This window comes from Phodopus roborovskii, unplaced genomic scaffold, assembly GCF_943737965.1.
Source record: "Phodopus roborovskii unplaced genomic scaffold, PHOROB, whole genome shotgun sequence".
Lineage (NCBI taxonomy): Eukaryota > Metazoa > Chordata > Mammalia > Rodentia > Cricetidae > Phodopus > Phodopus roborovskii.
The window spans coordinates 5,180,741-5,203,014 of NW_026126516.1; the positions used below are offsets into that span (position 1 = coordinate 5,180,741).

The 22,274-nt window shown below is 47.7% G+C and overlaps 1 protein-coding gene across 1 annotated transcript in view; it reads right to left on the reverse strand.

Annotated features, from left to right (window-relative positions):
- Clmn (calmin) overlaps positions 1–22,274 on the reverse strand; it is an 87,261-nt gene that overhangs the window by 29,304 nt on the left and 35,683 nt on the right. Inside the window, exon 2 of the mRNA XM_051196551.1 lies at positions 211–272. Within this exon, the coding sequence (XP_051052508.1) occupies positions 211–272 (62 nt within the window). The remainder of the gene's footprint in view (positions 1–210; positions 273–22,274) is intronic.

Here is a 22,274-nt window from a genome sequence, read left to right on the forward strand (position 1 = left end):
CATGTCCACACACATACAAACCATACAGTACACAACATCGTGTGCTCTCTCTCTCTCTCTCTCTCTCTCACACACACACACACACACACACACACACACACACAGTGGGGGAAATTCCTTCTCCTCCCTGCCATTCTACAGAACCATCAGTGTAGTGCCAGGTAAATATAGGCGAGTGTGTCATTCACCAGCTCCCAGACCCCCACTTGCCTTTTCGAGGTGTAGGTTTATCCATCGTGTAAAAGTCCTCTTCTGCACATTTTCCCTCTCAACTGAAAACAAAGAAACGCCATTACCCAGGGCACCGGAGAAACATGAGCAAAATCTCTGCCCTCCCTTCCCAGGGAGAGTCCATGTAGACAGATGGCAGACTGAACCCTGCAGGGTCCCTGGCATGAGTGGAACACCTCACAGGAGGGAGCCACCAGGGCCTTACGTAGCACCTGATCCCAGCTTTCCAGCCCAAGCTTGAGCCTCTAAGCAGCCCATAAATTCAGACCGATCTTGAGTGCCCAACCACCCGGCTGCACGACGAATAAGCTCTGGTTGGAAGTGCAATGGTCACACAGGACACTGGACCCATGCAGCTGTCTTAGAGGTAGAGGTACGAGCTGCGGGATAGGGAGATGATTCAGTGGCTAAAGCCCTTGCCAGGCAAGCATGAGGACCAGAATTAGGATGCCCAGAACTCAGGGAAAGCCATACATGGTAGTGTGCATCTCTAATCCCAGAGCACCGGCTCAATCCCAGGCTGGGATGGAGACAGTGATTAGAGATTTGGATGGGAGTTCTGGATCGCTGAGGTCCTTAGGGTCAGACTTCCTGTCAGTTTCCAGCTTCCTGTGTTCAGGCCCTTTCTCCCATCCACTCCCAGGTTCGTGGAGGGAACCTAGGGTCCTGAACATCATGACAAACAGTTGTTTTTCTTTGCAGGTGTTTTTGAGATAGAGTCCAAGATGGCTTCCAACTGGGGACTCTCCAGAGTTCTGGGATTGTATGCATGTGCCGCCATGCCCAGCTCTTACTTTTAGATTCTGCAGGCACCTGGTGCCTAGCTACGGTGAGTGGTCAGCCCTAAACCACGGGGACAGCAGGACACAGCAGAGGGACAGCATTCCCTCCTGATGCTTCTTAGTAAGAAGTGCTAATTGTGCAGGTCACTGCCATCCATCCGTTATGTTCTGGGCCAGTCCTGTTCATCTATTTATTAAGCTGTAGGCCTTACCACTCCTGCCCCCCACTAAGGAGAAACTGTCCTAAGGATGGACAAGGGGAAGCAGAGCTGGGAATCATCTCAGGTCTGCCTCCACATTGGCCATTACCATGGAGACTGGAAGTGTGTTCAGTTCCATCTCTCCCAATAACCTGTAACAGCAACAACGACTTTTAAGAAATTCAATGAGCAGGGCCTGGGGAGATGGCTCAGTGGGTAAAATGCTTGCTCTGTAAGCATGAAGACCTGAGTTCAATCCCCCAGGGTCCATATAAAAGCTGGGTGCAGCAGTGTACCTCTGCAAACCCAGTCTGTGAATTAGAGAAAGGTGGACCCTGGGGAATCCCTGGCTGGCCAGCCTAGATGGTATGGAAAGCCTCAAGTTCAGTGAGAGACCACATCTCAACCAGAGCGGAGAGCAAGCTCTGACCTCCACATGTGCACACCTGGGTAGGTACATACCTACCCACACACTTGTTCTATATATACCCCACACATATATTTTATACATACGTGTTTGATACATGACCGCTGACCCATATTTCATATATGTACACATATGTTTTATACACACATACATTTTACAAATGCATACACTGGGGTTAAACGCCCCACACTTCCGCCCCCTCCTTCCTGAGCTCTGTGGTCCTAGCCATCCCAGACCCATCAAAGACCCAGGAGTTGTTCCTCTGAGGGTCACAGAACCATAATCTATATCTTAATGTACCGTGACCTTCGGTGGCTGCCACCTTGGTATCCAGCCACCATGCCTCTCGGCAAACTTTCCTGAGGTGCTGAGCCAGACAACTCCTAATTTACCCTCAGATTACTAAGTTCTGAATTTTCGGCACAGTAGAAGAACATACTATAGACGCCGGAAAACATTTCCTACTCCTTTAGCGAGGAGAAAATGAGTTCTAATTTGTCTGCTGCCAGAGAAAAGGACTTTGCTTTTTCATAATGACTACAGTGCCTTTTTGGCTCTTGGCCCCATTATTAGGTAGATAGTGGCACCCATAAATCAGATTTTAATATTGTGCCTTTCATGCTTTTTAACTGAAGAGCCAGCAGACAGTAATTACGCATGTAACTGCTTTTTTCTCATTTTTCTCCTTTACTAAAGAAGGTCACTGACAAGCAGGCCTGCAGTTTAAAGCTCTGATCCCAGCAGACTGTGCTTCCTGGGGAGGGAAAGCAACGGTTGACAGGAATAAGAGCTGGGTCAAGGAGGCATCTGCTGAGGTGACTGAGTCCCAGCATCCCAGAGAGTCCTGAGAGCTGGGGAGGCCCATTTCATGCACAAATTGAGAACTGCCCACCTCTGGACACAGATCTAGCTTGTTCTTTCTGGTGGGTGACGTTTTCCTGGGTACTCACTGGGTTGTCGTGCCCTGCTCAGTGGATGTTTTTTATCTGCCACCAATAAGAGTGACACCAGCACCCGGGATACAGCTCTTTTACACAAGCGTGTGAATGCATTTCCCCAGCCCTGACAGCTCAAAGTGGGGCTGCTGGGTCTTAGTGGTAGGCACATTTAAAATTTTAATAGCCACTTCCAAACTGCCCTCTCCAAAGGCTGCCCAAGTTTATACTTTCACCCCCATCTGCCTTTAAACAAGTTTATGGGGATTGTAAAGTATTTACACACACACATTCAAACACCCAGACTTGCTTCTCCAGCTGGCCTCAGAGAGAGCAAAGTGTAGCCCCTGAAACAGAGAAGCATTTAGTAAGAAGGCTGAGAGAGAACTCGCAGTTTAACGGCATGCGGGGTGCAAATGTGAATATGGTGTCTGTTGGTTTACATATGCCCTCCCCATCTACCCATCTACCCACCGACCCACAACCACATAACTGCCTCCATTAGTTCATCCATTCAACCAATCACTCACCTCCTGCATTCCTCCATCCATTACCCACTTACCCACCCACCTATCCACCTGCCCTACTTGACATCTACTTACCTACTCAACCATCTATCTGCCCACCCATCCCTCCACTCACCCATCCACACTCCCAGCTGATATTTATACAAGAGTTACTAGACACTGGAGTGATGCCAGGCCCTGTGGGCAAAACCAGCAATGAGGAATTAAGCACTCCAAGAATTCATACAAGTAGGAGAGAAACAAAGGTACCACAGGGTGCAAATGAAAGGGGGAATGGATTAAAGAGCCCAGGGGGATGGAGGTAGGGGAAGGGGACTTTGTATTCCATAGGACATTCTTCTTGGGTCCTACAGGAGAAGTGGGACACAGAGGGACCCCTGAAGGCAAAGGCCGTATATTCAAACCCTGCTCTGATTCAGAACCAACCCTGAGGTGGCTTTGCTTCTGTCCCTAACAGTTCCTGTGGGCTAACCTGAGCATAAATCATCTTCTCCAGGAGGGGTTTGGTGATGACTGACAGCTAGCAGGGGACAGTCAGACACAATCACAAATAGCAGACAAGTTCCAATTTGAAACAGGGTACGAAGAGCTTATTTTCAGTGTTTAAAACTGGTGCACATCACTCAATACACAGAGGAGAGTCCGAGGGAGTTCCAGACTGCCCCGCACAAACAAGTCATGTCACACTGTACAACCCTGGGCCAAGTTCACACCCGGCAGAGTGAGGACAGCCATGCCTACCTCTGGGGATGCTATGGGCATGCGTGAGGCTGCCCTGAGAACTTCTCTGGCAGCTGCTGCCTCCAGGCCAGTTTCTCTGGCCCCTGGCCCACACAGCACACCCTGAGCTTAGGGACATTTGTCTGGTGTCTCGACAGAGGCCCAGTGCATTTGCATGGCAGTCTCCATTGCAAAATGTGCCCCCCTCTCCTGCAGGCATTCCTACTTCGGGGGCTGCCAAGACTCCATAAACTTTATATAGTTTCCATAAATCCAACGGCCCCTTTTTTCCTCTCACGTTGTAAAGGTGTAGGAAACCGTTTCTCTGGAAAGGTCTGGCCTGCACACAGAGTGGCTGTGGGGCCCAATATGGGCAACAATGAAGTAATAACAGCTCTGTAAAATTGCCATCCCAGCTCTGACTGGCCAGTAGGGGTGCAGGGGAAGCAGGCAGGGGGCAGAGGAGGCCCAGGACCCCAGGGACTAGGCAAAGGAGGGGCAAGACACAGAGGAGGCCCTGCTATTTAGCTCAAGGCCATAGGTCCAAATCTCCAGATACAACTCTGCCTATGGCTTTGCAAAAACAGATTATCTGAAAATGGAAGGCAGGACATTCCTCCTTACTGCAGGCACCTGGGGGGGAGGCAGGCTTAGGAGCTAGTAGCCACGGAGAAAGGGACACGTTCTGGAGTTAAAATAGATTCTTTGAGATAAAAAGTGTGGTCGGTCCTCACCCGTCATCAAGGAAATTTCTCTTGAGAGTAGACAGAGACTATTACCGAAAACCACAACCAATCAAAATGCAGAGCTGCAGAGCCCAACCCCAGTGGATGCATCTACAAAACACTTGGACACCTAAGGCTCAGGGGACCCTGGGGAAGGAAGGGCGGAGGAGGGTAAGAGCCAGAGGATCACAGCGCTTGCTTTTAGACTGTCTCTCCTAGGAATGGGAAAAGCTACACCCACAAAGTCGCATCACCATGACTGCCTAAACATAACAAAAGACATGCTAACAGGGGAATGGGGATAGGAAAGGGGGAGCCCAGGAGGCCTCAACCCTACACAAAGAACTGCAGACAACCAAGGAATGTCAACAGAGAGGAGAAATCGTCTTCCCCAGGGAAGAGCACACCAACTGGTTAGCCAATACCAAATGGTCAGCCCTGAAAACTCGCATTCAAGTAGCCTTTACACAGACTGAGAAAGTTATTTTTATGTATTTGGGACTATACATCTCTCTGTGTGCACATATATGTACGCAACAACAATCAATGAAAGCAGAGGCTATGGATTTGAAAAAGAGCAAGGAGGGTTATATGGGAGGTTTTGGAGGAAGGAAAGGGAAAGGAAAAATGCAATTATATTAATCTCAAAAATTAAAAGAAATAATTAAAACAGAGAGATTCCTTCACACTTATGGTCTTTTGTGCCTATAGTCATATTTCTCCAAAACTTATTTCATATGTATTATTTCCTCTGTAATATATCTGTTTTTTCCAACCTGGAGGAAACACTTGATAGCTTTTGCTACTTACAAAAAAATTTTATGATCGTTATAAAACTTTTAAAAGTACGGCGAAAATGAAAATCTCTTTAAATGTCATTATGCTCAGAGAAAACACAGAAGCATACTGTGTGCATACACAGCTAAGACGGGGATCCTCACTCAAACAGTTTCAATGTGATCAGTCATGACTCGGTTTCTCAAAGTACTGCCCAGGCTCACTCACAGAGCCCCTAGGGTGGCAGTTAAAATGTTAACTTCTGAGCTCCATTCAAAATGAAAAGAGAAAACGCTTTCATTAACATTTTTAATGTGTAGTGAATATGGGTGCCGGTGGAGACCAGAAGAGGGCATCAGATCCTCTGGTGCTGGAGTCACAGGCATCGGAGAGCCAACTGACTTGGATACCTATGGCGCCCACGTAGCTAATAAGAGCTTCCACTTAAAATTTAACAAAAGCTTAAAAAAGGGTTTTAAAAACAAAAGAACAAAGACAAGCAAGGTTTCTTGGTAGCAGCATTTTTCTCGGTTGGACTCTGCTTTGCGAGAGACAAGCAGATATTCGCGCGGCTCCTTTAAGAAAAGTTTTCCTGACTCAGCATAAGCGGCAAAACACCGCACGGCTTTTAAGAAACTCTGCTAACAATTTATTGGTGTGTACGAGAGCTGGCAATGGCAGGAACCACATCTCCAAGCCAGCAGCATGGGGCTGGATTGCAGTGCAGACCAAGGCAGTAACCACAGCTCTCAATGTTGGCGGTAAAATAGCCACAGCCATCTTTGGTAAAACACAGCAGGAACAACTATGACTTTCATTTCAGCAATGTTGTTGTTTACCAGATAAAAGACTCGTGGCTACAAAAAGATAAAGATTTACAGTAAAGACAAATTCACATTAAGAAAAAGCGCTAAAGGTTTACAGTATGTTCTAAAATATATGTATGATTGGGAGAGAAAAGGAATAAAATGGTTTTAAATAGACAAAGAGGAACTGGGTGTGGTGGCACACACCTTTAATCCCAGCACTTGGGAGACAGAGGCAAGCAGATCTCTGTGATTTCCAAGTAAACCTGGTATGCAGAGTGAATTCCAGGACAGATAAGAGTTACACAGAGAAACCCTGTCTCAAAAAAGAAACAGAATAATAAAAAAGCCACAGATGGAGAGAATCTGGAAACTATACGGTATTATATTGTCTTTGTATTGTTTGACTGCTGAGGAAACAACTGTTAAAGGAAATGCTGCTAGATTAATTCAATTTATATATTTTAAAAATGCTTTGACTCTAAAATTCAAGGACAAGTTACTGGGGGAAAGGATTTCTATTTTTGTTTCCACAGAAAATAAAAAGCTGTGGATTCCTTCCAGACTAATGTGGTTTGATCAAGCCAGACCCCCTGAAACAGAGTACCAGGTGATCCTACATTCAAAACAGCTGGACAAAGTAGCCTTGCAGACTACAGCCAGGATGTCTGCATTTTCTTAGCATCCCAATGACAGCGCCCCCTATCAGCAGGAAGTAGTTTGGAAAGAACGACGCCCCAATTCCCAAATATTGTGTATAAATGTTTGTTTTCATTTATATGGGGTTGGCTATAAATGGTTAACGATCACAACCAATATCTTTTTAAAGGTAAAAAGGGGATTATGGTATAGATATGAATACTTTGTTTTGGAATGGATTTTCATTTATTGATTACTTTGTTTTGGAATTGATTTTCATTTATTGATACAATTTAAGGTCAATTTTGTGATTAAGTATATTTCTCCTCTTGTTTAGATGTTGTGTTTATATAACTCAGAAATGTAATGTATAATTTAGTACAGATTTTAGATAGCTACCCATAATAGTTAAAACTTATAGTTAAGTTAGTTAGGATTTCTAGATAGGATTTCTTAAATACAGACATGTATTTAAGATGAATAGGCATTCTTCAAATCTTTCAAAGACCTACAGAATATGGCATTTAAAATGGTTTAGGGTTTTTCTTGACAGTGAGACATAAATGCTCCTGGCAACACCACCTGAGTCAGAAAGGAAGATGAAAATGAACATTGAAGAAACTCGTTATGGAGTTTACTTCTAATATGGCAAGACAAGCCATTTGGACAAGATACTGCTCTTGTCTGGACTGTTTGACTTTATGCTGTATAAACTGGACATGCAGGACCCACAGAAAAGCGACTGCTGATTCAAGATGGACATTGCTACAGAGTTCTTGCTTCATGGAAGAGTCTGCCAGACAGTCTGCAGGACACAGAGAAAAGTGACTGACAAACTGCCAAAGTTTCCTGCTTTGCTGAAGAGTCTGCTAGACACATTATGGCCTATGGGCTGAAGATGGAAGATTACAGAAGAACTTCAGGTGACTGACAAAGGCAAGATGTCTCTGTCATTTGTAGAGTTTATATACTATCCTTCTGTGGTCTTTGAAGGAGTTGAAGACAGATAGTTATGGTTATAGTTTTCCTTAGTTAAGCTTAAAGATAAGTTACATATAGGACTTTAGACTCACAAATATAGGATAGATGATAGAATAGTTTCTTAAATCTTGCTAAATGTTAATGGACTAAATAGTGTTAACTGTGATTCTTATTTGATAACTATTGTGTGATATATTTTGCTATGTTAAGGTTAAAACCCTTTTTATTTAGACAGAAAAGAGGAGATGATGGGAGATGTCATTCTGTATATGTTTCTCATACTGGTTAATGAATAAAGCACTGTTGGCCAATAGGAAAGCAAGATAGGAGGGAGTAGGAGACAAGGAGGAAAGAGGAAGTAGTAAGGAGGAGTCAAGATGGAGAGTCTGGAGAAGGCAGAACTGCCAGCCGCCTCTCGCTAGTAAGACCACATGGAAATACATAGAAATGGGTTAATACTTAAGACAGAGCTAGCCGATAAGAAACAAGTAACTGGCCAACAGAATTATATCAAATACAGAGTCTCAGTGTGTTAATTGGGGCTGCTGCGGCGGCGGAACAAGACCAGGCGGCGGGAGGAAAAACCATACTCCTTACAGATACCAAACTTGAAAACCAAACCTGTGGTGCTTGAGATGGGACCCTGGGTTTTCGTGCATGTTTGTCTAGCAGTCCACCAACTGAGCCACATCCCCAAATCCTGTTCAGACCTGAATTCAGAGTCACATGCTCTGAGGCAGGAGCCTGGAAGTCTGCACATCACTGCTCAGTGGCTAGAGAGCCTGCATCTTGGAAGAGATAATCACAGGTGGCATCTTGGTCTTTGGGATATGCAGGGAACACCAATAGGTGTGCCGAGCTAGATGCAGAAGTTCCGAGCCTGGTAAGCTGTACCAGACCCTAAGGCCATCTGGCTCTTCCATGGCTCCTCAGGTCCACAAGCTCCGACTTAATTGCCATTTAAGCCAATTCAATATGAAGAGCACCTGAGGAATGGCTTGGACGCACCAGGCGAGAGTCACTTTCCTATTCATCCCTGGGCTCTTTTGGTGATGAAGATGGATGTCTTTATTGGTGAATCTGAGAGGTCCCTGGCCTGGGGTGACGAGCAAAGGCTGTGGGCCCAAATATTCGTAGGGGGACAGATTTTGAGGTCAGAGGCACTGAAGGAAGGAGATAAACGGGATCAGCTATAATGTCCTTATTCCACTTGATGTCCTGCGAGACCTATGTGGCGGTGGCTGGGAAAACTGAACTGGGAGGCACAGGACAGAGTTCAGAGGGAAGACCTGTAGTGTCACTTGGAAGACACGCGAGAGCTTTCTCTCTGCCCCGGGGTTTTACAGAGGAAGAGAGATGGGAATTATGGAGTCCACAGATAAGGAATGGGAGGCTCTGGGAGCTGAAGTACCTATGCGTGCAAGAGACTGACGCTCTGGCGTAGTCACAAAACTGACAAGGTATCAGCTCCTCACCAAGCTTGATCTGGGTGTTCAGCTCCCCTCTCTGTGGGGTCCCTCAGCCACACCCATGGCCAGGAACGTCTGATAAAGGTTAGAGTTCTTCAGGTATGACTCCATCACTTGGTTCAATTGTCTGGAGGCGATTCTGATTCTAACAACTGAGGGAATCTTGCTGGCATCTTCCAGGCCCAGGGGCTGCTCAGTATCCCATGATGCTCTAGACAATGTCCCCAACACAGACTTGTTGGGTCCAGAATGTCAGCAGGGCTGAGGGAACAAGCCCTGGGGTGGGGAGGTGATTTCCCCTCTCAGAGCAGTTTCAGTGAGCAGGAAGGCTCTGCCCCCTCCCGAGTGACCATGGACTGAGATGGACCTACTCTCATAGCCGCCCCTTTCCCATCTGTGCAATGGGTACCATAAAACCTACTTCAGGATGTTGGAAGTGTCAAATTTATTAGTGCTGTTCTTAGAACACAGGATTTCACCCTATCCTGGCAGCGAGGCTCCTTGTTAACCAAGGTGTTGGGCTCTGGGGGAGGGTGCGCAAGCTGGTAACCAGGGAAACTGGGATGGGCCAGTTAGGGCAAGACCTCAGTGGGATCCCAGACTCAGAGACTTCAGTAAAGAGCTGGCTGGCCCACATCATAAACACTGCATACACACAGTGTTACTGCTGCGGTGCACCTGGGACAACTAGAGGCTGATTGTCTGTAGAGACAATGCTCCCCTCCTAGGGCTGCTGGGAAATGATACTGCCTAGACATGTCAGATGCTCCAGTGTCACTCAAGTAAACTGGCTCACCAGTACTCATGCCTTTCGGCATCAGGCTAAGATAGGTGTAGACCTTAGGATTGATCTTCCGTTAGTCATCCACACGAGCCCACAGTTATTTTTATAAATTGAGTTGGTGGCAAGGGAGGGTAGAGCTGGCCCAAGCTGGCGGAGAGCTGGTGGGAGGGTGATCTGGAAGTCAAGGCCCCTGCTACTCGCCACTATCTGGAAGGGCAGGGAAGGCAGGCAGGGTGGTGAGATGCTAGCAGGGCCTCCGCCTGCACCGACACTGTTTCTCACAAACGGCTGTATTCTGCACCGAGAGCAGGCTCAGCACCAGGCAACAGACAGAGATTCTGCCTGTCAGGGACAATCACCAGGTTTCCTCTGATGCCCCCTGGGCTGGAAATCTCTTGCTTAAACATATACACAGTCTGTCTTCTGTTATTGCATCCTTGGAGTCAATCACATTAAAAAACGATAATTTAAAAAAAAAAAAAAAAAAAAACATTGATCCATCCTGAACAAGAACATGCTTGTTTCTTGTCTATACAATACAGTAAGTCAACTGTAGGCATAGACCCCACATATAAGGTGCTAGGTATTAGATTAGAAGTCATCTACAGATGACTTAAAGACCATGTGGATGTGTTTACCCTATGGGAACACTAGACCACCTTACTCCAGGGATTTGGACATCTGACTATTTTGGCACTCATCAGGATGCTGGACCCAATCCCCTCAGATATGATACAGGACTGCATCAGAGGCTCTAACTCTCACCTGGCTCAGACCCTCTCGTCACTAGGACGGTTCTTGCTTGGTTCATCACAGACACACTTCCTTACCCCTTGGCTCGGGTTGCCTCTCCTCTCTTGGGCCCCTTGCTTGGTTTGCTGGGGACCCCGGTCCCCAATGGCAGCACGTGAAGTCCTCGAGTAGTTCCACGTCCCTCCTGTGCTCCACATGCCCCTTGAAGAGGCCCATACCGGCTCCAGATGAGACCCAGCCTTGATCCGTGGTTTCCCTCCTCCCCTCTCTTTCAACACCTCCCAGAAACACAACCTCATTACGGGGCCCCATGCTGGTTCACTTGAGAAATAAAACTCAGAAACAAATTAAATGGCAATTTCTTTTTTAGACAGGAGAGAGGCCAGGCTTTGGGAATACCAAGCCAACGTCCTTTGGTTCCGACTCTTGGGGACCACTTCCCCCAATGGCTCTGGCAGTATTAAAGTCAAGGCCTCTGTGTGGTTTCTCACTAGTCACAATTTCGCATTTAATTTCCTTTGTTTTTTCCTCCATGAATATTTGCTCTGACCCAAGTCCCTTTTATCGAGGCTGGTAATAAAATGCGAAACCCTCATAGGGACCACAGGCCAAGAAGTACAGAAATACTACAGACGGGTGCAGGCAAGCCTCGTACAGACAAGGCTAGAATGCTCCATGCACCCTCCTCCCTCAGGATGCCCTTCTATCCTCTATCTTCTGTTCCTCCTGCACGGGGACAGTGTCCATGGCAACAGAGTAGAGAATAACCTCCTTCTGTTGGTGTGAACCACTGGTCTCTGCATACATGCCCCCTCAGACTCAAATAAAACTGCCAAGCTCATTCTAACAGGGGGACTTAGATCTAATTCTCTCCCGGGTCCCAGAGGCCACCAATTAACATACCATGCCCTGCCCTGCCTCGCCCCTGTTTCTCAGCTGCTCCAAAACACATAACCCAGGGCTCCAAAGAGCTAGTCCCAATTACACACCAAATTAAATTTTAAGCTATATACATATATAGGACCAATGCCTGTAACTCAAAAAAAAAAAAAAAAAAAAAAAAACACTCTCCAAGTTTTCTCTGAGAGTGATTCAGTCTAAGCTCAGCACTAACCCTCAAGCCACCTTGATTTACAGCCAGTGCCGCCAGCCAGCCATAAACCTGTAAGCGCACAAACAGGGATTTTACATTTGGCCAGATGGGCAGGCCTGGGCGATGGGCCCAGTGCAGGCAGGCTGCTCCACAGTGTCCGGCTACAACCCAGGCAGGCACGTATGGCACTGGACAGTCGCTCAGAATGTCAGGCAGGGAGCAGACGGCAATGGCCGCACTCAACCGTAAATAATAAGGCATGGACCTGTCCTCAAAGGCTCTCTTTGCAGCTCACTTCGTGATTCTGGCGTACATTCAGGATGCTGAGGCAGGAGGATCACAAGTTCAAGGCCACAGAGTGACCCTTTCTCAACTGAGTGAAAGAGGAGGGGAGGAGGAAAGGGCCTGGAGTGGGAGGGCGGCAGGAAAGGGGAAGGCAGGGGAGGGGAACACTGGTTTGGTTTATTGTCCACCCAAAGCTCATGTGTTGAAAGCTCCGTGCCAGCTGGTGATGCTACTGGGAGGGACAGGCTCCTTAGGAAGGAAGCTAATTCACTGAGGACACGCTCTGGAAGAGAAAGCGGGCACCTCAGCTCTTTTTCTGGCCACAATGGGGTGGGTGCCTTTCCTTCATCATAGGATCCCGCTCCCCACAGGTCCAAAGCACCATGATGGAGGCACCACACACTGTAAGCCATGCTTCGCCTTTCAGATGATTTCCTCAAACACTCACTCCTTTTCTCATCCCATGAAGACTCTCAGGGAAGGGTACCCCACTCAAGCCTCCTGACACCCCTACAGAGCAGGCGTGTCAGTACCGGCCCTGCAGTCCTCGAGGAAGTGGCCTGCTAGGCTGTCACTCAAGAACAGAGCTCCGCGGGGCCCAACGGCAAGAAGAGCTTGACCTCTGCATTGTCACTCTTAAAAATGGAGATCACACACGAAACCTTGCACGTGCAAGCACACACCTTAATTTGCATTTTGAAGCCCGCATCCCTGTCCTCACAGGACTAAGGGTATCTCAGCAAGATGTTAGGTACTAAACCCAGGGAAATGCCAGGCACACTGAGACGTCTGTATCTAGGACAGCACCCCCCCCCCGGGGAGGGGAGACGAAGGGGGAGCAGGTGGTGCAGGCAGAACAGGTCCATATGGAGTACAAAGACAAGCTAGCTGCATTCACCTCAAAGGACAGAACAACCGTGGCCCGGAACTTCCCATTTACAGTTGCTGCCTGCCAAGAGAAAGTGACAGCGGTGTGACTGTAAAGACTGCAAACTGTGATGGGGAAGGTGAGAAGTGACACATGCTCCTCCAGCTGGGACAACAAGATTTGACATTAATTAGCACAAGACAGGGCTGCTGAACCAGAGTCTGCAGAAGTTCACAGGCCTTTCTGCAATGAGGTCCTCTCAGGCTTGGCATTCCCTGGGCTCACACCGATTCTCAGGCTGGCAACGTGAGTGGTAATCCCAGGTAGAGCCGAGAGGAAGATGGGAGCTGGTGCTGGCGCTGGCGCCGGCCCTGCAGACCCGCCTCCCTCTCCCTTCTCCTCTACTGCTACGCTTAATTTTGTTTTTGAGACAGCGTCACACTCTGTAACGGAAGCGAACATTGCTTTCACTATGTAGCCCAGGCTAGACAGAAGCTCACAACGGTTTTCCTATTTTAGCCTCCGGGGTGTTAGAATCACAGGTGTGAGCCACCACATCTGGCCCAAGGCAGGTGGGCTTCTGCTAATCCTCAGTTGAGTTGGAAGGGTCACTGTCGCTAGCTACATCACTGCAAGTCTCAGCTGGGACCGAAGTCCTCTACGCCGAATCTACTTACGTCCCTTGCTGAGCCACTATGAAGGGGTTCTTCCTCACCCAGCCTCAGGGAGTGTGGGTATAAAGTCTGGCTTGCAGACACTATATCCTTAGGCACACGCAGTGGCCCTGTGGAGCTCTGGCTCTGGAGTCTCTGCATAGGGCTTAGACAAATGACTGTCCTCCAGAACAGTGGGGACCCTGAGAACCTGAGGATTCAGGCAGAGCTGGACTTCCAGTTGGTCCCTGGGACGGAGGGGTGGTATGGAGGCCAGTTACCACCCCGTGGACTACAAAGCAGAAAGATCTAGAAGGACGCAAGCGAGAAAGAGAAAGATGAGGAGGGAGGATGAGAAATCTGCGAAGGGAGCATGGCTCTGGCCTGCTCCCAAGGCCCTGCCACCCCATGGTCCTGGGGACCCTGGGATGGGAGCAACGCCAGCTTTTTAGCTTAAACATTGTTGGTTTTGGCAGGTTGCAAAGAGAACCATCCCAGCTAGTTTCTCCCACCAGTAAAACTTCATGTGGACAAAGATAAGGACACCAGGCAGCCTGGAGACAGAGCCTGCAATTTGTGGTCCTTACTGGATCCCGACTTACGGCACCCTAAAAATAATAAAATGAGCAATTGTAGTCTGAAAGCCTGCAACTAAAACAAATACCTGGGCCACTCAATGCCAAAACGAAGGAATTTAAACCAAGCAACAAGCATTAAGGACAACAGTACAAAGCCCTTGGCGGGAGTATTATCACCGCCACTTTGAAACTGTGCTAAGCGAGGCAAGGGAAACAAGGCCACCCATTTAGTGAATGACGGGACCAGGGTCTGAACCCATAGGGCCCCAGAGCTCACATCCCTAACCACGACACAATACTTCCTGCCTCACAACCCCTCTCTAGCCCCAGTGAATGGAAACTGTCAAGTCCTTCCACACCAGGTCATCACACCCAGCAGTGCCGCCTGCCACTTTGTTGGGTCCTTCTGCAAGAGGGAGCTGCTTTCCAGTCCAGATGCTATCAGCTACTTGAACTATTTCAGCCAGTTCTGCAAGGCCAAAGTCCCAGATTCAAGGCTTAGGGGGGTTTCCTGGAGATTTTAAGGCACGGAGGCCTGCGGGCGGGGCACTCACCTTTTATCGTAAGCGTGTCTGAGTACTTTATTTTGCGTGTGTGCATATAAGTTTAATTTGTATTTAAAAATTGAATACTAAGCTAGGCCTGGGAGTTCAGGCCTGCAGTCCCAGACACTGGGAAAGCCAGTCTGAGCAGGTTAGGAAGACCCAAATTCTAAACAGAAAGTGAGGAGGAGGCTGGGGATGAAGCTCTGCAGTAGGGCACTTGTCTTGCAAGCATGAAGCATCAAATAAATGAATAAATAATTCATTTGTCCTCAATGCCACCTATGCAGAAATATTTACATATGTGTACCTGTCAAGAAGAATTTTGGTAAAAGCATTAGACATCTACACTATAAAAATCCGACAAAAAAGGGGAGGGTAAGTCACAGGACCATTTAATCCCTTCCGTTCTTCCTTCCATACGCGCCTTGTTTTTGCTACTTTGCTATCACGTATGCAAAGGGATCCTCCCCTCTGGGTCTTCCTCTCACCCCTCCTGAACAGTTTATCTCACTGCTCCTGGATCACTGTGTTATGGTCGCCCTGGGACTTTCTTTGACTTTGAAAGTACAGCAAACGACCTCAGCTTTTAACCAAGTATGCCATCCTGAAGAACCAGACACATTCCAACCTAGCAGGAAGCTGGCATGGGCTTCTGTGAGCTGGGCTTAGCCTGGCCGCAACCCCAGCTTGAAGCCTTCTGGTGTTCTCTCCAAGGAGGAACAGATCAGTTCTGTGAAGGGGACAAGGAGGGGACCCAGGGTTGCTGGGGAGTGGATGCAAAGTAGGGCTGTGGACCCTGATGCCCTAATATCTATGCCTGTCTCCTTGCCATTCCTAACAGAATTCCAACTTTCAGTGTGCAATCTTCTTAGCTGAATAAGCATTTCTTCGTGGTGGCACAGACCTTTAATCCCAGCACCGGGGAGGCAGGTGCATCTCTGTGAGTTTGAGGCCAGCCTGGTCTACAGAGTGAGTTCCAGGTCAGCCAGAGCTACACAGAGGAAACCCTGTTTTGAAAACAAAAAATGATTAATAATAATAATAAATTAAATACTTAAAAGGAAAGAAAAGAAAGAAGGTACAGAGGTGAACACATGACAAGTTCAGCCAACAAAGTGGAAGTGTGAATGAGGGCATGGCGCTTACCGGAATGTTCTTTAAAGAGAGCTGAGAATACCATGCATCTTTGCCTCTAACCTCGCCCTGCCTAGAGAAGAACTCCAAAGGCAGAAAACCCAGCAGTGATCACTAAGGATGACCAAGAAGGGAGTAGCTGGTCCCTCTGCAGCCCTTTTGAGCTGCTCATCTTTGGGTTTCTGTCATGAGATCAACGCTCTCTGAAGCGGCCAGTGAGTGCGCTTTGCAACTTACAACTGGACACAACTCTAACACAAGAGAGACTTCCGCCATTGTTACCAGGCTATCATTTGTGACTAAGAACAGGACTCAAAGCAACCATGTGTCCTTACAGCAGGATATTTACACATGTGCTCCTTGCTGTAATTAATGGCCCAGTAATAAGCATTTTGATGCATAAATGTCTGTGGGTTCTTATATTCCTCTAACCCTTTAACATTTGCAAAATTCTCTCTCCTCTCTCTTTCTCTCTCTCTCTCTCTCTCTCTCTCTCTCTCTCTCTCTCTCTCTCTCTCTCTCTCTCCTCACAAAACCAGAGGAAACTAAGTCAAAACAAGATTCAGCATTCCAGTCATAGGCAACAGGCTATCCCTCTAAGTCCCCATAACATCTACATTCTGCTCAAAAAGCCAGGAGCTCCAGCAAGTAATGAGCTGGGAGCTATCGGATACAAATAGTGACGTATCCTGGGGGCTGAGGGGAGCAATTGCCTGGGTTCTAAAACTACAGACCAGTTCTGTCAGAGCTCACCCTCTTACTCCAGGCAGCCTGTCTCCAGACTCAAGAGCAAGGAATGGAGGAGGGAGGTTTCTCATATGTAAGACTCGTAAATCCTGGATATTGCCTGGGGCCTCAAGAAGCACAGGGACTGAGCCAGCATCTCATGACCATGACACCAGGCTTATATTGGGTCTGAATAAGCAGGCAGGGGTGGAATGGAAAGGACAGGCACCAGGATAGGTGACAAGGACGAGGAGATTGTGAAGGGGCATTAGGAGAGGCTGGTCCCCAGAGACAGCACAGGGTGACAGCCAAATGTCACCCCTGACCTCCAGATTTCTGAATGCTACTTGCTATTTGACATGTGGTGAGACATGAGCTGATCCCACGACAGGGAAGGAGGTACAATGTCATCTTGGGTTTCTGAAGGTGATGATAAAACATGCCGTATTAGATTTTGATAAGCTTTACAACTGTATTTGATGGTCATTTTTGGATGGAATCCCATCATTCCAGCTGGGAATTGACTCTTGAATTCTCACATGTACCACAGTAAAATCAGATAGGGAATAAAATGGGAATTGCCTCCTAGTCAAGGAGGCTTTTTAAAGTGTGTGTATGTGTGTGCATGTACATGTTCGTGTGTTGGTAGACATGCATACGTGTGCACGTGCAGCAGCCAGGCAGGGGTCAACATCAGGAGCTGTTCCTCACATGATTATCTATCTTGTTTCTTTCTTGCTATCTTTTTAAAGACAAAGTCTCTCACTTTTTACCAATCTGTCCATGCTAAGTGGCCAGTGAACACCCAAGTTTGCCATCTCTGCCATCCTAACACTGAGATGACAAACACACACCACCATACCTGTCCCTTTCTATAAAGCCTGGAGTCTGATGGTTTGAACTTGGGTTCTCATCCTTTGCCAGCTGAGCCAACCCTAACCTGGTCTTTGCGCTCTTTAAACATTTTTGCTCCATACTGGTTGAGTTCGGCATATCTTCAGTTCCATACACAGAACAGTAAGGAGGAGGGCCTCAAATGTAAGCTCCACATTACCTGAGAGTCTCACATATGGAAACCAGAACCTGGATTTAAGTGATGCACACTGTGGAGGGCATGTGTGAAATGTGTATTTTATACTGTGTGTGTGTGTGTGTGTGTGTGTGTGTGTGTGTGTGTGTTGAACCTACAGCCTTGCCCATGCTATGTAAGCACTCTATCCCTGAGCTATATCCCCAGCCCTGAGATCTTGAGATGTGTATTACTGTCTCCATGTCACAGATGTAGAAACTGAAACTTGGAGCTGGAAGGGAACACAGCATTCAGATCCACACATTGGAAAAAACTCTAAAGGTCTGGGACAGATTCACAATACGTGGAGGGGTTGGTGTCGCCTCGAGGCCCCCCGGCTTCTGCTGGCAGCCTCTCCTTTCCACGCTGCAGTCATTTGTTTCATTAGGTGCTCAGCTGGGTGTCTTCTGAGACACATTTATTTATTGTCAGATTTGGGGGTCTGGGTCCCAATCTCAGGGCCAAGGCTGTCTCCACGATGGAAAGAGTTGTCTGCCTTCAGCCCCTGCAGAGGAGAGGGATTAGCAAGGCAAAGCCCAACTTGATTGAAAAATAACTTCTACCCAGCCTGTTCTCTGGCTTCAGGCCTCTTCCAGTTCTCACCAGCTACGGCCACCAGGCCCAAGACCTGTGGACTCAGGGTGGTCCTTCCTTCTCCGAGGGGCCGGAAATTACCAAAGGAACAGCAGGGGTGCTGAGCACACCATCCGACAGAGCGGCCACTCATTAATGGTTTTTTACATCTTAACAAGAAAATCTGGCAGGTGCCAGAAAGGGGTCAAGAGAGCATGCATTCTGGAGCCGGGTGGCCTGTCTGCCACCATGATGGTTGGGCTGGTCACTTCCCCTCATGGTCCCTGCAGTGCTAATGATAGCCCAGAGCATCAGGGCATTGTCACAGGGACAGAATGAGAGCTGGTTCCTACAGAGGGGCTTGGAACAGGCCTGTGGCTGAGCACAGACAGTGGTTGGCCCAGCCCTGGGCCTAGCTATTATCAGCCAACCGAAGGCTGTCCCTCCAACATATCAGGGGGGTGAGGAAGTAGGCCTTTCTCAAAGAGAAGCCAGGCAAATCTGGGTAACATCTAATAAGAACGTTCTGCTCTGGGTGGCAGATCACAGTGGAGGCTACAAGTGTACTGGCCATTCCAATCTTGGTGGCATGCCCTGATAATAACCTCCAAGGAGCCTCCATAGCTGCCAGCACCCTATAGGCTATCACATAATGACGGCGGGGGAGGGGGGCAATACATTGGCCTGGCTGGGAAGAGACACAGCAGCTCTCCATTTGGGGTCCGCCCTGCCTCTCTCTGCTCCATACAATCGCTTTGACTAGCTGGAATTTTCTCCCTGTCCTATAATGAATCATAACACCGAGAGAAGGAACATCCAGTCATTCTAGTGAACTGAGGCCGACACCATGGACGCCTCCACTGGCCACTGGTGTCAGAAGTGAGGGTGGTGTGTGGAGTCTGTTCTGAACCAGGGCAGCCTGGCCAACTCCAGTCCACTTCCTGGACACAAACTCTCCCAGGTTCCACATCACAAACAGAAAGAACAAAGGAGCAGAGAAAGGGAACTCATCACTGCCCGGAGTGACACGCTTTCCAGGTAGGACCTCATGGGTGCCTTGGGTTACAACATCTGAAAGACGGAAGCCACGGTGCCCATCTCTCCAGGTTGGGACCTACCCAAGATTCACCATTAGGGAGCAAGAAGGCACACAGTTCAACTCCACGGCCTGGACACTCTGCACAATCCTTGTGACATTTATGGAGCCGAGGTCAACCTGGAGGTGACAATCGTCTCTTGAGAAGTATCATTTCACACATTTCAGCCATTACCATGACAAAGATGGATGGGACTCTCGCTGGTAGGTGGCAGATGGAGGACAGTCTCACTAACGCTGCCCTGTTACATCAGAGAATGCCCTGGCTGATAGTTAATACAGCTGCCCAGGCCCGGCATGAGGAAGGAACCAAAGACTACCAGATGGGCCTGGGAATCTGCATGGTGGCATCATACTGTGGGCTCAGTTTCCCCCACGGGCCTGGCTCCCCCTTCTCTGGGCCACTGTCAGACAAGTCTTGGGCAGGAGGTTTTGAGCCTACCCATGGATGGGTGATGGTCACAACTGTCCTTTCCTGCTCAGAGCGAAACTTTTGGGTAAACTTGGACAGACCCAGCACTCGTGACTTAGGGTCACCTGGAGACTGGACAGTGCCCAGTCCCCTTTACACTTCATTACACTCTTTGAATATGTGTCACTGTGATTGGGTTAATAAAGAAGCTTACTGGCCAATAGCTGGACAGGTAGAGGTTAGGTGGGACTTCCAGAAAAAACAGAGTTCAAAGAAGAGGAGGAGTTTGAAGAGGGGGGGGGGTCTCTCAGAATCAGGAGGAGATGCAGGGAGAAGGAGATGAACTTGTACTGAGAAAAGGTACCGAGCCATGTGGCAAAGAGTAGATAAGAAATACGGGTTAATTTCAAATGTAAGAGTTAGCTAGTAACAAGCCTGAACTATCGGCTGAGCATTTGTAATTAATAATAACTCTCTGTGTGGTTATTTGGGGAGCAGCTACCAGGACACAGGAAAACTCCACCGACACAGCACACACTGCGCGGCTGGCCACTACATACTCACACACACTCTATAGCTGGCCACTACATGCTCGTCAGAAACAAGTTTGCCTGCCAACATCAACGGTGCCCCATGGGTAACTTCAACACAGTGCACACTAGGGACCAGTTAAAGCACAATTCTGCCTGTAAGAAGCATTTAGAAGATACAATAAATTCCTGCCCTTGTTCTGCTAGAATGGGGCCATCAGATTCACTTCTGGGTGTATTTCCTATTTGGATCAGTGGTGCTGATCCAAATCCTGAAAATGTGGTGCTCCGGTTTTAGGTATTTTCTACACATTTAAACGTTTCCATTGTGTTCCATGTTCCATTTTGATTTTGATATCTTTCGTCTTCCCTTAGCTCTCATCATGCAAACGTTTTCATCACATAAATTTAAATCAATAGAAGTAAAACATTGGATATGTGCAGAGAGCTGCACTTGGCTGACTCCGAGGCCCCGCGCTCTGTGCCACACCCTTCCCTGGCCCACAGCCAAAGCTCTTTTATGGCTATGTGTCGTGTTTATCTTAGTATTTATAGATCCCTTAACTACTTAGCAGGGGTAAAACTGTGTGGTTCTTTGGGGTTCCCATATATATACATACACATCTGAATCACACCACTGAGGAAAATTTCCGAGTGTTCTACTCCACCCTTTCTTCCTCATTCCCATTTCCTCATCAGCCTGGTGACTTTTAGAAGCAAATGTCCCATCACAGTAGACACGGCAGCCTTTTTCTAAGTATGTAACCAAATCAATTCCTTTAATCCTAACTCTCCCAGGCAATTTTGACCCTTACCTCCCTTTACACAAAAATCTTATCTACGGATGCACAGCTACAAGGGAGCAGAACACAGACCAAAGCAGCATTCTGTATGTGTACATATCCTATTCACATGTATGCACATGTGTGCACATGTGTGCACGTGTGTGGAGGCCAGAGGTCAGTGTCAGGTTTCATCTTCAATTGCTTTCCACCTTACTTTTTGAGACAGGCTCTCTCACTAAACCTGGAGTTTGCCAATTCAGCTAGACTGGCTGGCCAGTGAGCCCAGGGGAGCCTCCTGTCTGTGCCCCCTCAATCCACAGAGCCAGGATTACCACAGTGTTTAGCTTTAAAAGAAAAACTAACTTGAATTCTAGGGTATCAACTGGGGTCTTCAAGCTTGAGTTTTAAGTACTTTAATGATTAGGCAACCTCCTTAGTCATGAGCAGTATTTTTTTTTTTAAAGATTTTATATATATATATATATGTATATATAGGTATATATATTATATATATGTATGTGTATATATATATGTGTGTGTATATATATATATATGTGTGTGTGTGTGTGTGTGTTTATGCAAACCATAAACTGGTGTCTGCCAGTCTGCCAGAAAGTGGAGTCAGGTCCCATGGAACTAGAGTTACCGAAGAAGGTTGTGAGCTGCCTGATACGGACACTGGGAACCAAGCCTGGCTCCTCTGCAAGAGCAGCAAATGCTCTTAAACACTGAGCCATCTCTCCAGCCCCGTCAGTGGTATTCTGAACCAGGAAGCTATATGCTGTCTATTCAGGTGGTTGGGCAAGTGTACTCAGCACACAGGCCACAGGCCAAATGTGCTCCAGAAAAGATCAATGTAGCCCAACACAAAACCATAAACTTATTTAAAAGACTGAGTTTGCTTTTTTGTTGTTGTTGTTGTTTTCTTGTTTTGTGTTTTTGCAACTCAAATCACAGAGCTCTTAAGACGGCAATGTCACATGCATCAAAAAGTTGGGCACGCCTCAGGTTTTTGCTCCCCATAGGCAACCTCCAACCAAGACCCCAAGACCTCAGCAGCCACTTGATCCAGTTAGGAAGAGCATCATGGAGCTGCTGGCCCCACCATAAACCCAGCTTTACTCTCCAAAGCACAGGCTGGATTGGGCTCTAGGGAGGTTTGGTGGGGCCC